This window comes from Scyliorhinus torazame, chromosome 16 (assembly GCF_047496885.1).
Source record: "Scyliorhinus torazame isolate Kashiwa2021f chromosome 16, sScyTor2.1, whole genome shotgun sequence".
Classification (NCBI taxonomy): Eukaryota; Metazoa; Chordata; class Chondrichthyes; order Carcharhiniformes; family Scyliorhinidae; genus Scyliorhinus; species Scyliorhinus torazame.
In genome coordinates, this window is record NC_092722.1 from 167,770,438 (window position 1) to 167,787,995 (window position 17,558).

General features: G+C 44.2%; 1 protein-coding gene across 1 annotated transcript in view; it reads right to left on the reverse strand.

Annotated features, from left to right (window-relative positions):
• Positions 1-6,545: 6,545 nt before the first annotated feature.
• ablim1b (actin binding LIM protein 1b) overlaps positions 6,546-17,558 on the reverse strand; it is a 521,461-nt gene continuing 510,448 nt past the window's right edge. Inside the window, exons 23-24 of the mRNA XM_072479453.1 lie at positions 16,607-16,687; positions 6,546-14,689 (exon numbers count right to left, since the gene is read on the reverse strand). Of these exons, the coding sequence (XP_072335554.1) occupies positions 14,576-14,689; positions 16,607-16,687 (195 nt within the window). The 3' untranslated portion in view covers positions 6,546-14,575. The remainder of the gene's footprint in view (positions 14,690-16,606; positions 16,688-17,558) is intronic.

The following is a 17,558-nucleotide window of genomic DNA, read 5'->3' on the forward strand; positions in this document are numbered from 1 at the left end:
ACACAATTATGACTATATTTCCAGCTTCCCTGAGATTAGTGGAAAACTATTACAAGCTTCAAAACACAATTGGTGGCCTGAGAGCTCAGTCCCCCAGTTAAATTGGCTTTTTGTTTCATTGGCACCAGAGTTAATGTTGGGCTCAGCATGGGAAGGCAGACGTCACAAAGTAGGCCCCCCCACACTGACTGTGGCATTAATACCTTCTCTGGATTTGGGAATGCTTCCAACATAGACATTATTTAAATGCGCAGGTGCATCGGTATGTTTTAAAGTCTGTGTGATGGGACTGAAACATTGGTTTGGATTCTCCATCGTAGGAATTTTCCGTTTCGCTGGCAGCGCACTCACGACTGCGGATTTCCTGACAGTGTGGGAGTGGCCCACAATGGGAAACCCCACCGGCCGGCTGCCGGGACGGAGGATCCCGCTGCCAGCGGGGGCACACCGCACCAGGGGCGGATTTCTCCGCAATCGGCGCGATGTCCGCCGACTGGCGCCAAAAACGGCGCAAGTCATCCGGCATCGCGCCGCCCCAAAGGTGCGGAATCCTCCGTATCTTGAGCGGCCGAGACCTAACCTTGAGGGGCTAGGCCCGAGCCGGACTGATTTCCGCCCCGCCAGCTGGCGGGAAAGGCCTTTGGTGCCCCGCCAGCTGGCGCGGAAATGACTTTGCCGGGCGGCGCATGCGCGGGAGAGTCAGCAGCCGCTCACGGCATCCCTGCGCATGCGCAGTGTAGGGGGTCTCTTCCTCCTCCGCTATGGTGGAGACCGTGGGGAAGGCGGAAGGAAAAGAGTGCCCCCACGGCACAGGCCCGCCCGGGGATCGGTGGGCCCCGATCACGGGCCAGGCTACCGTGGTGGCACCCCCCGGGGCCAGTTCACCCCACGCCCCCCTCCCAGGACTCCGGAGCCCGCCCCGCCGCCTTGTCCCGCCGGTAAGAGAGGTGGTTTAATCCACGCCGGCGGGACAGGCATTCCAGCAGCGGGACTTCAGCCCACCCGGGCCGGAGAATCGCCGGGGGCGGGGCTCGCCAACCGGCACGGCGTGATTCCCGCCCCCACCGAATATCCGGTGCCGGAGAATTCGGCAACCGGCGGGGGCGGGATTCACGCCAGCCCCCAGCGATTCTCCAACCTGACGGGGGGTCGGAGAATCCCGCCCCTGAAACGGGTATGGTGGGACGGAGAATCCCACCTGTTAGCTGTTTCTCTCTCCACAGAGCTGTTTCTCTCTGCTGCCAGGCCTGTTGAATTTATCCAGCATTTTCTGTTTTTATTGCATTGTAAGTTAGGTATGCAATGTCTGCCCTTATTCCAAGTATGAAGCATATCCATAAAATATACACAAAATATTAAACACTTAACTGGCAGTAATGTACCCAAATGTGGAGAGGAGTCTGCATTCTTGCACTGGCAACTGCATTTGCCCAACAATCACTTCAAGCTGGAGAGGGGAGTGGGACAAGGGAATATACAACACACTGGGGCATTTGCTTGTGTCTGACGCATTATTTTAAAGAGAAATAAGCCGGCAGCATGTATATCAAGAACAAAGAAAATTGCCTAATTCACACAAGTTTATTTTCGGCTCCCATTAACCTGTTTTTAAAAACATTCTGTTGGACCCTCGGGCACAGTCCAGGAGTGGTGTGTGTGTGTGTGTGTGTGGCGTTGTCTGTCCCGCCTCTGCACGATTGAGTGCTCTGTTTATCCGCGGTTGGATGGGGAATGCTGACCTTGCCATTCTTACAGCCACCCAACTGGCTCTCCCCTCTCCTTTTAGCTGTCAGGATGAGGAAGGCAGTCAACCAGACTCTGCTGCGCAAACCTTGCCTTCTGCAACTCGGCATCGAAATCCACCGCCTCTGGAAGGAAACGATCAACAGTGGGCAGCCCCATCTGGCGGCCGGAACATTAACAGCATCACAAAGGTGAAGGACAGTCCACATCATCCCCAGAGCTGCCCCCAAACAGGAACAGGACACAGCATCAGGCAAGCACCAACAATCTCGTTTCACCCACGAGGATGTCTGATTCAAAGATCCACTCAGTTGCTGGGATATTTCCAGTAAAACTGCTGGAGAGAATTCAGTACAGTTGACATAAAGCCCAGCCCGCCCAATGGATACATTTACTGAGGCAGGTTGGAGGTGTTCAAGGTTTCACATGACTTGAGGAAACTTGCAGGTTCCTCAGCGTCGCATTTAGCGGCCACCCCAATGATGCACTGGGGAATCAATCCCTCGAGAAAGTTCCCACTTAAGGGTTACGCGGCAATTGCCCAGATGTGCTAACTTCCTCTGGGCAATTGTGTTGTGCGGCGAACCATCTGACAGAGGTTTAAATCACTAACTTGGTATGGTTCAGCCAGTGTTACCCTCATAGTTACTGTGGAAGTTAGAAGGACAAAACAAATCACTGCTAACTCCAGAGTAACGGGACCCACCACACCACCCGGACCCCCCCCCCCCCCCTCCCTTGACCCAACACCTTACCCAGGCCTGACCTGAACCCCCCCTTACCAGGTTTGACCCGACGTCTCCTCCCCTCCCCCCCCCCCCCAGCCTGAGAGAACCCCCCTACCTGGTTTGACCCGACATCCCACCCTCCCCTTCCATTCTGATCCCCCCCACCCCCACTTTCTCTGGTCTGACCTGACCCCTCTCCCGGTTCACCCCCCCCCCCCAACCTTCAGTCTGCTGGAGGTTGCCACTCTGAGGAAGTTACAGGCCATAAAGTGCACTTCGAGCCATTCCTAATTCAAAATGTCCCAAACTGCTTAACAGCCGATGAAGAACACTTTCAGTGTCATCACTATATTAATGTAGGAATACAGTAGGAAAGTTTGAGTGCGATGATGACTCGGTCACCTGTTTTGGTGCTGCTGGCTGAGTGAATAGCCCCCTTCTTCTCCATCCATCCTTGTGATATATTACCTCAGGGTAGTTAGAAACTATCAATAAATCCAATGACATTATTGTTGATCAATGATCCTTTTTCTCCTGAATATTTTTCTAACTAATAAATACTGTTAAAAGAACATTTTTAAAAATGTTAATGCGTTAATGATTCCTCCTCTGGGTTTCATAGATTATCATAGAATTTACAGTGCAGAAGGAGGCCATTCAGCCCATCGAGTCTGCACCGGCTCCTGGAAAGAGCACCCTACCCAAGGTCAACATCTCCACCCTATCCCCATAACCCAGTAACCCCACCCAACACTAAGGGCAATTTTGGACACTACGGGCAATTTATCATGGCCAATCCACCTAACCTGCACATCTTTGGACTGTGGGAGGAAACCGGAGCACCCGGAGGAAACCCACGCACACACGGGGAGGATGTGCAGACTCCGCACAGACAGTGACCCAAGCCGGAATCGAACCTGGGACCCTGGAGCTGCGAAGCAATTGTGCTATCCACAATACTACCGTGCTTGCAGCAATATCCCAGGGATTGATCTTTAATTCACGTGGGCACGAGGAGAACCCTAGAGGGTTGCTGGGAAATTGTGTAGGGAAAGGGAGTGGATTTTTCACCCACTTACCCTGCACTACATCAAGGGTGTGTCAAGGAGAGTTCCCAGACCAACCTATGAAAAGCTACCTGATACAACCACCAAATAAGTTCTAGAGAAATCAAGCTCTAAGTATGATTCTGAGCCATCTAGAAGCTCAGAAATGTTTCAGGGATAATCTGAAAGATAGTTCAGTAGTTTCTCTGGAAGCTGAAATGTCATATGGCAATCTTCCTGTTGGGTGCTTGCCAGGTCATCGTGGCTCCATTGCAGCGTCCATCAGGGCAGCCACCATGGATCCACCTACCCCAACCATGTTAATGATCCAGTCCCAGCAATTTGGAGAGGGGTTGGCACTGCGCTGTGTTGGACAGCTTGGGTTTCACTCCCATCAATGGATTGTGACAGTACTTAGCTCAACGATGCATCATTTGGATGATTTTGTTTCCCAAGGCACTTAAGTCTGTTGGTAATCAACAGTATTAACGTGACTGGTTTATTTAAGAATTCCTCAGCGACAGAATCTTTCAAAATTTCCCAACACACAGTTGCGCGAGACATTTTGATCGCAGTATCTCTCTTCTCAGAAGGGCACAGCACTGTAGCACAGTGGTTAGCACTGCTGCCTCACAGCACCAGGGATGCGGGTTTGATTCCGACCTCGAGTGACTGTGTGGAGTTTGCATGTTCTCCCCGAGTCTGTGCGAGTTTCCTCCGGGTGCCCCAGTTTCCTCCTGCAAAGATGTGCAGGTTAGGTGGATTGGCCATACTAAATTGCCCTTTGGTGTCCAAAGGTTAGATGGGGTTACGGCATTGCAGGTTTAGAGCGGGGGAGTTAGCCCAGTAGGTTGCTCTTTCGCAGGGTCGCTGCAGATTGATGGGCTGAGTGGCCTCTTTCTGGGCTGGTTTAGCACACTGGGCTAAATCGCTGGCTTTTAAAGCAGACCAAGGCAGGCCAGCAGCCCGGGTTCAATTCCCGTACCAGCCTCCCCGAACAGGCGCTGGAATGTGGCGACTAGGGGCTTTTCACAGTAACTTCATTTGAAGCCTACTTGTGACAATAAGCGATTTTCATTTTATTTCATTGCTGCACAGGAGGGAATCTATGGCTATCTCAATTAGAATTTTTAAGACTGAGATTGATAAATTTATTTAATTAAGTGTATCAGGGATATGGAGAAATGTCGGGTGAATTGAACTATGCAACCGATTAATTATAATACAACAGAATGACAAATCAAATTTAAGAACCTAAGAACATTAGATCTAGGAGCAGGAGTAGGCTATCTGGCCCCTTGAGCCTGCTGCACCATTCAATAATATCATGGCTGATCTTTTTGTGGACTCAGTTCATCACTGTGCTACTGTGCCACCCCAAGAACAAATGATCACCTTTTCGTGAATTATATTGAATATTATTAAATTGTATTCTACATTTTAATTCTGTGGTTTGTTAATTGCATTTTAATTGTGTTTAATTGCATGCAGATGGTGGACATCGACTGGGAATTCATTTGTGCCCCTTATAAATAAACAGATTAAAACTATGGAGCGGAATTCTCTGTAAATGGGGCTATGTCCCCACCCCGCGAGAAAACGGAGAAAGTCCAGAGTGATTCGCCGTTTTGAAGGGGTCTGCAGAACATGGTGGACAGCAAGCTGGCCCCAACAATATAGGTCCCCCCCCCACACCCCATATCGTGTGTCCCGATCGGAACCCTGGTCATCCTGGAAGCCCACCCCTGCGACGGATCCCCCCCACCCCACACCAGGGCGGCCAAGGACTGGGTCCACAGCCGCCATTCCGGGCTCCCACCGGGTGGAACCATGAGGGAATCACGCCGGCGGGAACTCGGCCAGCTGCTGGTGGAGAATCACCGCAAGGGCCTCTTTCAATGGTTCCCGACTGGCGCCGTGTCGACCGTGCATGCGCGACTGATGGTGATTCTCTGGTTTGCGGGAAGGCGTCGGACCCGATCGCGGGTCTAGCGCCGTATTCTCTGTCCCCGCGCCAAGCGCGATTTCGGCGTGGCGGCTCAGAGAATCCCACCAAAAGTGCTTGGGATTAAGAGGTGTAAATTATTGTAATGATTCCACTGGAACTTCTGAACCATTGCCTACAAGACTTTTTTTTTGATTATAAACTTAAGAGTACACAATTATTTATTTTTTCCAATTAAGGAGCAATTTAGCATGGCCAATCCACCTAACCTAGACATAAACCCACGCAGACACGGGGAGAAGGTGCAAACCCACACAGTGACCCAGGGCTGGGATTCAAACCTGGGTCCTCAGCGCCGTAGGCTGCAGTGCCAACCACTGCGCCAGGTGCAACCCCATTGTCTACAAGGCAGATTTGCCTCTGTGCACCCATCTCATCACGGAAGTAATCTCTACTGGAAAAGTGGATTATCCAGCACATGTTTCAGCCTGCTAGCCTCTATGAAGAAATACATAATTATTAACTTTGATTCTGGACTCACGTGAAACAATAACTCTTATTTTCTCTGTGGTATTTGCCCTGTACCTCTTTTTTTATCAGTCTTTATTGTATGAATGAAAAGGATTTGGGGGGGGCAGACGGGGGGGGGGGGGGGGGGGGGGGTGGCGAGGATGCTGTGAATCTTCTTTCCACCTTTTGAGTGTGTGCAAAATAATCTAACCCTCTGAGTTTAACCTATCTCAAGTTTGTTGTGGGGTTATTAATTAGAAAACTGGATCACACCAAAACCGAGGATTTTGGAAATCCACCACCACTTATAAAAGAGGGAAGTCAAAAATTAAACTCACCTTTCTGTTTATGGATGGGTGTTAAAATGATAAGTAAGGGTTAAATGGATCTCTCTCCTGACCATAACATAAGATTTACAAATCCTGTTTGGGGGAGTCATAGCATAAATATCAATGAATCCTGGAATTTTCAATCCTATTTCCAGTCAGTCAACCCCTTTCTCATTTCATTATGAGAAAATATCCAAAAAGCTTAAAAGTTTCTAAATGTAGAAACACTCATAACATTTAAGAATAAAGCACAAAACATTCTTTATTTACTTGGGCTGAATACAATCGTAACACAGATTATAGTGGTGTAGAAAGGCAATATGTAAATACTCCTTGCAATACAATGATATAGATCAAAGAAAACCGGCATTGCTTGTGAGAAAAGAACCCAAAACTGCAGGAGTGCGACTTCCCAACTTGTGCAAATGTGGAAAACTACTGAAAATGAGAAATAAACAACAGAACTTCAGCTGAAACTACTTTAAAATCATAAAGTTGACAAGTTTTGAGGAAATGTAATTTATACTGCCCTTCATTAGATGCAGTGCAATGTATCAAACTATATGAATCAAGAAGAGTATCAGCCTGTTCTTTTGTCTATAGTAAGGTCAAACTAGGTTAATTTTCAATATTATGAGACAATGTTCTGCTCTGTCCAATTGTTAACAACTTACATTTATAAAGAACCAACACTTAAAAAAGATCTCTGCGCACTTTCCAAGGAGAGGTGAACATTAAACAGGAAGCAGAGGAGAAGGAGGAGAATGAGGAGAAAGGAAAGAGACCGAAGGCATTGTTGAAGAGAGAGGTCTTTTTGGGATGCCTTTCACTGCAGGAAAAAAGTCAGTCACTTCGGAGGTGAATTTCGTAACAAACACAAAGGTTGAAAGGTCACTCACTAATGGTGGTGTGGAGGAGGTTGAGTACAGCAGTAAGTCAGAGTCAGGCCAGTGGAGGGTGTGAGTTGCAACATATGGCTGGAGAAGGTTAAACAGAGAATGAAATGGCCAAATGATTTGAAAATGTGGATTAAGATCTTTAAGTGAATTCCCTGGGGAACAATGAACCACTAGAACTGGGAATGGATTGGACAATGAATATGCACGTTTTTCCTTCAGAATGAGAGGACTTTGCATTTATGTTACAATAGCTGAAATGTGTGAAGGGCAAAGTTTAGAAAGTAAAGTTGCCATAGTCCCAGATGACCATAGGCTGCTTTCCCCTTTGAGGGGGAGAGCTGACGGGTGGTGATTTATCCTGAGGATCATCACACATCAGGCCAGGGTCAAGGGTGAGGAGTCAGGACCTTCATGAACTCAGCTGGTACGGGAATTGAACCCATGCTGTTGGCCTTGTTCTGTATCACAAACCAACTGTCCAGACAACTGAGCTAAGCCAGCGCCCATGAAGGGCAAAATCTGGCAAACTGGGGAAGAAAGTACTAGAATAATCAATCCAAAAGAGGCAAGACCAAGGATGAGGCTTTTTTTGGCAGTGAAGAGATTGAGGGCTTAAGCATCCTGGAGGTGCAAGCTAGCAGTCATGGCAACAGATGGGATATATGACAGAAAGGTGCCCTCAGGGTCAGACTAAGACTGCAAACCATCTTGAGAAAACAGTTAGCAAAGTTGATGAAATTCACATTAGAGGCATATCAGAGAGTCTAAGTGAGGCAAATTCAATTTGGAGCTGTACATTTAAACGTATGCAGAACATGACGACTGGAGAGACAGTCAGACAGATAACACGAATCTTGGAATTAGGGTTGCTGAAGAAGAATGGTTAGGTGTTATTGTTACACATTGGTAACTCGTTCTGGTTAGAAACTGCAACGTATGGGGGGGGTCTGGTTTCAGAGGAGGTTGAAAGAACTGAGGGATGAACATTTAGTGAGTTGGAGAAAGGTGAGCAGATAGCCTTGATTTTGGAAACACAAAAGTCCATACATTTATTGGATTAATTACGAGAGGTGAGAGTGGAGAGCGAGGGAATTGAAGTCAGAGGAGGAGACTTATGCTGGTGGTGTGAAGTTTGGCTTGTTCCTGCAGTAATAAGGAGATTTAAGTACAAGAGAGGAAATTATGCGATTGTTTGAGATGGTCATATCAATCTTAAAATATACACATTCTGGCCCATGGACTTGTATCCATGGAATTGACTGACATAGGTGATAGTAGTGGGGCATAGGCTGGTAGAGATAAGGCAGTTACATGGAAGTTTGACATGAAGTATTAATGTCAGTGAAAGTGGTGGGTCAGAGGAAAGGGAGTTGAGACCTACAGATAGCTTGGTTATAGGAGTTAGAAGTGCTTTTGTAGAAGGTAGAAAGAAAAGGAGAGAAGCAGGAAGATGCATAGAAAAGAGATGAAGAAGCGATCAGAGAAATCTCAGTTGGCCTTCCACATGCTGATACTTTATGAGCTGCAGTACTAATCACAAGAGTGTGGACATGCTTTATGGTACATATGTGGAGCGTAAAATTGAACGAGTGAGTAGACTGACAGGATGAGGTTAGCTACAAATAAAGTTCCCAAAGAAGATTTGTGCAGTGTAGACTGTAAACTACAGGTTACCCAATCCAGGGTCCTTTCTCGAATTGCATTACAGATTACAACAACCTCAAATTGGCAACTCCTGCCTCAACTAACAAAAAAAATAACTTTTTCCAAAATTCCAATACAGACTACAATTGGTTCAGGCTGATTTAATCAAAGACAGGAGCTAAAAAATAATCCTATAGGTAGACCGAGTATTTGAAAGCGATTTGCAATTGAATTTAGTTCAATTGAAACAATTCATTTTTGTATTTGCAACAAATATAGGTAAGAGAACAGTTACTATAGTATTGTGACTGTACTTGACATCTGTAACATCATTGCTCACATCATATATACCAATGCTACAGGCTATTTATTGCTTTGTAATGGATAATGATGGTAATTATTGTACCTCTTTGCACAAAACTCTGCACAGCTTAAGCTAAGATTTCAGGGTGGTATCTCAACATTCTTACTGCTCATCAGGGTTATTTTAATAATACAACAGTAATTCTAATAATCCAAAATCATTTTTTGCACTTAATATAAAGTAATAATCTAATCATTTTATTAAGCAGCATAAACAACATGACAAAGTGGGAGTTCAGTGCAAACAATTGGATAAACTGAAATAAGCCTCTTTTAATGAAAAGGATTGGACTATAACACAAATGTTTCATTTCTTTTAAAGTGTCTTATTGAATCCAGTATTTTCATAAGGATACAATATGGAGAAGGGAGGCAGAAAAGCAGTTTGTGAAATTAAAAAGCACTTTGCTACTTTATTTCCTATACTGTGAGAAATTGTCTTGAGTATATTTTTAAATTCAGTATGAATGTTGCTATCCTTAAAATAATTCCGATGGCATTGATACTGAATGGAAGAATACAGGTTTAATCTTCCCCTTGATGGAGTTCCCAATATAAAAAGTTTCAAGGGGCGTCAAGAACAGGCTGGGACATCGGCCAATGGGACAAAAGGATCCTTCGGCAGAGATTTGGAAGCAGGTCAGGTTCCCAATAAACTGAAAAATAAGTGCAAATTGTTTAATTTGGAAAAGTCACAATTGAAAATTTTCATTTTGATAGTTGTTTGGAATGAAATTGAATGAAGGACCAAGACATTTATTGCTTCCGTAGACCTGTCTCTCTTGATCATTTATTTATTTATTTATAAATTTAGAGTACCCAATTCATTTTTTCCAATTAAGGGACAATTTATCAATCCTGCACATCTTTGGGTTGTGGAGGCGAAACCCTTGCAAACACGGGGAGAATGCGCAAAATCCACAGAGACGGTGACCCAGAGCCGGGATCGAACCTGGGACCTTGGCACCGTGTGGCAGCAGTGCTAACCACTGCACCACTGTGCTGCCCACTCTTGATCATTTATCATTGATAAATATAGTCATACGATGGTGAAGCCAACCCCTATTTCATTTGAAGCTTTCACTGCATATCCAATGACTTTAACCAGTCTTGTCAAAGTAATGACAAAGGGTATTATTTGTGGACAATTAGACTAGTTACATTTTTCTCAATCTATGCCTTGCCACATTAGGTATGGCAGAGTTAGATGCTGAGTATTGCTCCTGCTACTCTGTCTCAAACACAATTTTTGACCACAGGCCTGGATCAGTTTGAATTTTCCCTTGCCCCCAAACCAGCCACCTATACTTTTACACACAGCAAGTTAATAGTCTTGGTTCACTGTTGTGAAAAGGCACTGGGATGAAGGTCACAAAGGGCAAAGTAAAATGGAAGATGGAGTAATGTTGAACAGCTCATTAAGTTCCTCTTGGATTCTGAGCAGATCTTCAACACAGCCTCTTGACCAGGTCTGGGGTGGTGTACCGAGAGTCCAGAGATAGTAAACAGTATTCATATCACTTACATTTATACACACCCATGACATTTTAGTTGATTTCATAAGGCCAAGGTTATTTTATTAAACAATCTTCTTAATGAACTAAAGTTAGATACAATGCAATACGCAAAGGTAGCCTGTCAGTTTCAGAAATATGTAACCCAAGTGATGGGTTTTGGGAAGTCAGAAATCGCACGCTGAAATCTGCCTTTTATTACTGATCGTTTTCAGTTTGTTCTGCAGTTACCTAGTGCTGTTTATTTCACTTACTTGTGTTTAGGTTTACAGTCACTGTTACCAATCATAAAGCTTTAATAACTTCAGTGCAATTTTAAAGTTGCTTTGACGTCTCATGGTCCCTCCAGTGCCTCTCACTGCACTGTAGTCCTTGGAGCCTAGTCTGTATGAATTGGATCACCTCCCTCTCACCGTCCATTTCACAGCATATTAAAAATGATTCACTTGTATTCTTAAAATTAAATGTAAATAGAGACTGCTGATAGGGTTAGAAGAAGTAGTGTGGGAGGAGGCTCATGTGGAGTGTAAACACAGACACAAACTTAGAGGGCAAAGGAGCATGTTTCCTTAAAGTCTGCGTGATGTATTTACTTGTTCTAGGAAACAGAACCTTTCGTAAAAATGCCAGTTACTACGTCTTATGAGAACAATATCGATAAAGTCCAGTTTAACCAAAAGACTCATGGTGCTTGAAGATCTTCATTAATTTACTTCTATATTTACTCTGTATTGCACAACACACATTAGCTGTTCATTAACTATGATCGAGCAGCCACATACAAAGCATGCCCCAGAGACTCTAAACAAAAAGCATGACTCTGACATTATGTTGGTTGCTGAACACTGAGCGCACAGTCACTGTGCACCATAAAATGGATTGTCAACCTTTTTAAATACAGAATACTAGCGTTATCAATTTAAAGAGGGAAGACATTAAATAAAACACGAACAACATTGCTTTATCAATGACGTTCACTGATAGACTGAAAGGTAACTTTAAAATATTTAATACAGCTGGTCACATTTCCCACCCTTAGCTGTTCCAGTGGCATCATGCTTCTTTCCGATGTAAATTCCATCACCAAATATTATTTTAAAAACTGAATGCTTCATGAAATCAGAATGCTATTAGTTGCAACTATAAAGCATGGAATGGACAGAGCAAATCTGGACTTGCAATTCTAGAGGCAACTTGCAAGAGGACTTCTTTTTTTAAAAGCCTAGTACACTAGATCCAACAAATTAGACAAAGCACTGAACATACTGACTTCTGCCAAGGCTCCATAAAATAATATCTGGCAGGTGTAATGCTAGTTGATTTAAAGAATTATTTCCCTTACCTTATCACTAACATAAACTCCCATTGTCAAGTTCATACACATATCCATAATGGTTTTCAGGACATAGGAGCTACTGCTTGATGGCTACTTTCCTATGCTTTGTACCTTGGAAACAACCAAGTTCTCAGGAGATCTCTATTACCAAATATCCACACCCCATTTTCATTGCCTAGGGATTCAGTTGGTATTTCCTGAGAGGAGTGTAAGGGGTTATGTGTGAAGATCCTATGCAATTGAGGCAAGAGGAATTAAATGGGGGGGGTCCAAATCATGTCAGGGAGGGCACACTTTAAGGGAGCAGTGGGAGGAAAATCAGCCCTCGTAAATTAAAATGTGTTGGAAATGCATAGCAAGTTGATTTGCACCTGAAAGAGGAATATTAATGTTTAAGTTGGTTTCTTCAATCAGAACTAGGATTACAATTGAAACACTTTCTCGTTTCAATATTAACTCGCCCGTTGTGTATTGGCAGCATTTATTATCTTTCCTCCAGATTTGGTGCATTAACATACGTTCTTTCATTTATAATGCCGAGATACAAACTTGTATCTGGATGCAGCATTGATTTTATGCAATCATTAAGAATTTGCACTGTTAGCAGGAGGGGTTAATTCCACATTTCAAGCAGGGAGTCACACTCTGGTGGAGAAGGACTAAACTTTATCAAATGTAGAAAATGCAGTCCAATTCCAGAACAAGGAACTGATGATAAGTTAAAAATGCAAATTAAAAGTTTGCTTGAAGAAATATAATATTGTCTGGGGTTAGACAACTCGTTTTATTATCCACTGTTCATTCAACTTCATTGTTTTATAGTTACATTTTAACCTTTCTAAACAAAGGAAAGTATAACCTTTAGGTGCAGTGTGGGTTTACGTTATTGAATATTTAATTGTAATATTCAGAGAAAAGCGTTTAAAGGACAAAATATCGTCCAGTTGTTCTTTCAGCTGACTGCAAACTCACCATCGCCACTAAAAGACTGGGGTGACAAAGCTATGAGGGGCTCTTTGCTCTCTGTCATCTTCATGTATCCTCTCATTGAAAGAAATTAATACAGTTAGAACCTTTAAAGACAAAACTAATTCATATGGAAGAAAAATAACTATCTGGAACACAGATAGGTAAAGCCTCTTGTACCACTTAACCTATTGTATTTATTAACCTGTTTAAAATTTAGTCTAAAGTTACATATTTTCATGCCTGGTTTTTGTTGAATCTATGCTATATTTTATAGAAGTAAACAAATAGTCATTTTTCCTAAACAAATTGGATCAAATTGCTGACCCATTCAAAATAATTTCAAGCCAGATAGATCTTTGGCAGGCACACTGCAGCATCTTAAAACTGTCTCATTTTTATACAAGGTGTGAAGCTATTTTTTTTTACAGAGTGGAAATATATTAGTCTAGAAATTTATGCAGTGTAACATTATTGTTTCAATTACTTTATGCGCTATTTTAATAGAGACAGTGACCTATGGTAACTGCCTCGATTAAAATAGTGTGCAGAATAATTACACACAACCCCAACCTAAGATAATCTGTCACAGTGTAATTTCTAGGCTATTAACTACAGATCAGCTGGGAATTATATGATAAGCTGGCCCACTAATTCAAAGCTTGGGGACATCCGCATATGAAATAGTCATTTTATGACTCTCTTTAATGTCCCAAATGCACTAAGGAAATGGTACTAAGGAAATCTTGCAAGTGACAATTCATAACATTAAGGCAAGTATGGATACAAGTAACAATGTGATACTAACACAAAATACCCAGGCAATAACCCCACCATTCTTTGTTTTCTTTTCAATACAAATGGTTGAAGTAACACATAAATGGCTGTTATGAAGCTAGATATTTTACCATTCCTTCACTACACTGAGCTGCTGTCTTTGAAGAACATTTCTCCTTTCTTCATTTTTCTTTGTATATTTTTCTCTGATATGACTATTGTGTATAGCAGCTGTACACATACACTCTTTAAGCTACAGCAAACAGTGTAAAAGATTTCAAGCAATAAAGTCCAAAGCATAACTTTGTACAAACCAGTTCCAAATTAATCCCCTTGTGTCCCCCACCCACAAACCCATGTTTTCACAGTGAAAGGCAGAAAACACTGGTTGCTGCACTTTGCTTGGAGTAGTATGGCTAAATATTTAAAACTGTTTCCAAAGCAGTGTTTAAATTCATTAGAAAAAAAAGTTGGCCAACTCATTACAATATTCAATCTATTATAAGTCTAGAAAGATCTGAGCAATTTATTGTTTAACAAGAGATGATATTACTGTGGTTCATTTTATAAAGGAAATTATAATAGAATTCTTATGTCAAAATTCTAGCAACTTGTATGTGGGTATCAATTTCTCAGACCTCACACTGGTTATCTGCTGGAACACAGGTATTTTTCAGAAGGTTTTTTTTGTTAACTTCTGGAACACTTTTTCCACAAAATATTACACTAGTATTTAGCCTCCGTAGTTGCCCATTTCCAACATGCACTGTGTGGTTTAGAAGAGGCGAGATTTCTTCTTAAGATCGTTGCGTTTCCAAAGTGGTAACCTGTCAAAATCCTGGATGGTCATATTAAACAGCTTGCAAAAATCTTCAGGGGTCAGATGACGCTAAAAGAGCGAAGGATAAAGAAAAAACACACAGTTGGTTATTGCAGTGTATTTGTGATGAAATCCAACAATGCTGAAGTCGCATCTATTTATGTAGAATTCGATTTATTTTCTCCCTTTGTTAATATGCCCTTGCCATAATTTTCTTTCAAGCTACTGACTAACTGGGTACCATTCCCTATCCTAATGCCACTTTATCTGGTAAGAGTGCATTTTAAGTATTCTGTTCAGTCTTGGTCACTGAGACACATCAAGCCGGGGAAACAATGCAGAGATTTGCACAGTTGATCCATAGTATCAGAGAACTGAGTTAAGAGGCAATCCGGGAAAGGAAGACTAGGAGAAGACAAGTTATTAAGCGGGGCAGAAAAAGGTTAATCCAGAATGTTACTTTCAGTGAAACCATAATTGCGGGAACACGTTAAGGATTGATATCAGGAAATATGCTTTGAATGAAGAATGATTCACACCTGGAATGATTTTCCTGCTAAGGCAGAGAAGCAACATCTCTGGAATAATTCAAAAGGCTATTAAAATGCTGTGATAGGGACACTGTGGGTTTCTGTTCAAGCATTGGTAGAGAGAATAGTTTTCTTCATATTCACTTCTCTTTGTCAGACTGAACATGCCATGGCTGGCACGGTAGCACAGTGGTTAGCACTGTTGCTTCACAGCGCCAGGGTCCCAGGTTCGATCCCTGGCTTGGGTCACTGTCTGTGCAGAGTCTGCACTTCCTCCCCGTGTCTGCGTGGGTTTCTGCCAGGCTCTCCGGTTTCCTCCCACAGGTCCCGAAAGAGGGGCTTGTTAGGTGAATTGGACATTCTGAATTCTCCCTCACTGACCCGAGCAGGCGTCGGAATGTGGCGACTAGGCAATCTTCGCAGTAACTTCATTGCAGTGTTAATGTAAGCCTACTTGCAACACTAATAAAGATTAATATTTTGTGTCTCACCCTGATGTGAAACACACATGTGCTGAACTGAAGACATTAAACAGCACCAACTGCTGGCACTGTACTAGCCTTTTATTCTTTATTATCAGACTCCAGTGGCACGAGTTTGTTTTTCATCCGGGTGGTAGAATGCTTGCAAGTCAGAGCTTTACTTGTCAATTTATTGGTTTAGAATCAGGGGCGAAATTCTCCGGTATCGGCACGATGTCCGCCGACTGGCGCCCAAAACGGCGCAAATCAGTCCGGCATCGCGCCGCCCCAAAGGTGCGGAATGCTCCGCATCTTGGGGGGCAGAGCCCCAACCTTAAGGGGCTAGGCCCGCGCTGGACGAATTTTCGCCCCGCCAGCTGGCGGAAAAGGCATTTGGTGCCCCGCCAGCTGGCGAGGAAATTACATCTCCGGGCGGCGCATGCGCGGGAGCGTTAGCGGCCGCTGACGGCATTCCCGTGCATGCGCAGTGGAGGGAGTCTCTTCCGCCTCCGCCATGGTGGAGACCATGGCGAAGGCGGAAGGAAAAGAGTGCCCCCACGGCACAGGCCCGCCCGCGGATCGATGGGCCCTGATCGCGGGCCAGACCACCGTGGGGGCACCCCCCGGGGCAAGATCGCCCCGCACTCCCCCCCATGACCCCTGAGCCCGCCCGCGCCGCCTTGTCCCGCCGGTAAGGTAGGTGGTTTAAACTACGCCGGCGGGACAGGCATTTTTGCAGCGGGACCTCGGCCCATTCGGGCCGGAGAATCGCGGGGGGGGGGGGGGGGACCCGCCAACCGGGGCGGCGCAATTCCCGCCCCCGCTGAATCTCCGGTGCCGGAGAATTCGGCAACCGACGGGGGCGGGATTCACGCCAGCCCCCGGCGATTCTCCGACCCGGCGGGGGGTTGGAGAATCTCGCCCCAGATTCGCTTTCCAAGTGCCAAATTATACTTTTATTTCCCAATTCTTTCTTGGGTAGACTGTGCTCTCACCTCGAGTCTTGTTCTGTCTACATCTCTTGGTAATTTTCTGCGTCCCCTATTAGTCACTGAAAGCACTTGATAAGGGTAAATCTTTGCAGTGGAAAAAAAATGATATCAGTAAGGAAAATTCAATAGGATCTACACATCTCCATTAAGTACATGCAGCAAACATCTTTTTCAGACCTTCTCATTATAATCAATGAGATATGACAGTGTTACGACCCTCGGAGAGACCGACAACTTCGAGAAAGATATTCAAATTTCTAACTGGGAGGATTACACGTCAAGATTTTATTGTAATAAACAAATGAAAAGTGATATTGTCTAAATGCTGTTCAATAAACAACTGATATTCAGGGGCAGCGCAGTGCCACAGTGGTTAGCACTGTTGCCTCACGACGACGAGGATCCGGGTTCGATTCTGACTCCGGGTCACTGTCAGTGTGGAATTTGCACATTCTCCCCATGTCTGCATGGGTCTCACCCCTACAACACAAAAAAGATGTGCAGGGTAGGTGAATTGACCACGCAAAATTGCCCCATATTTGGAAAATAATAATTGGGTAATTTAACTTTATTAAAGAAATAGACAACTGATATCCTAAACTACGGAAATCCCCATCTACGGTTATCCATAAAATCCATAGGATCCCTACAGTCCAGAAGAAGGCCATTTGGCCCATCGAGTCTGCACCCACCCTGCGAAAGAGCATTCTGCCGAGGCCCACTCACCTGCCCTATCCCTGTAATCCCACTTAACCTTCACATCTTTGGACACTCAAGGGCAATCTATCATGGCCCATCCACCTAACCTTTTACTCAGTCTCTTAGGTGGGCACTACATTCTCCAGGAACCAGTCCAAAGTATTCTTGGCTACTGAGGGATTGCTTCCTTTCTTTTCCTTTCCCAGCATGGTAACTCCTAATCCCAGAACTGACTTTCATGGTGAGGGGCAAAGTG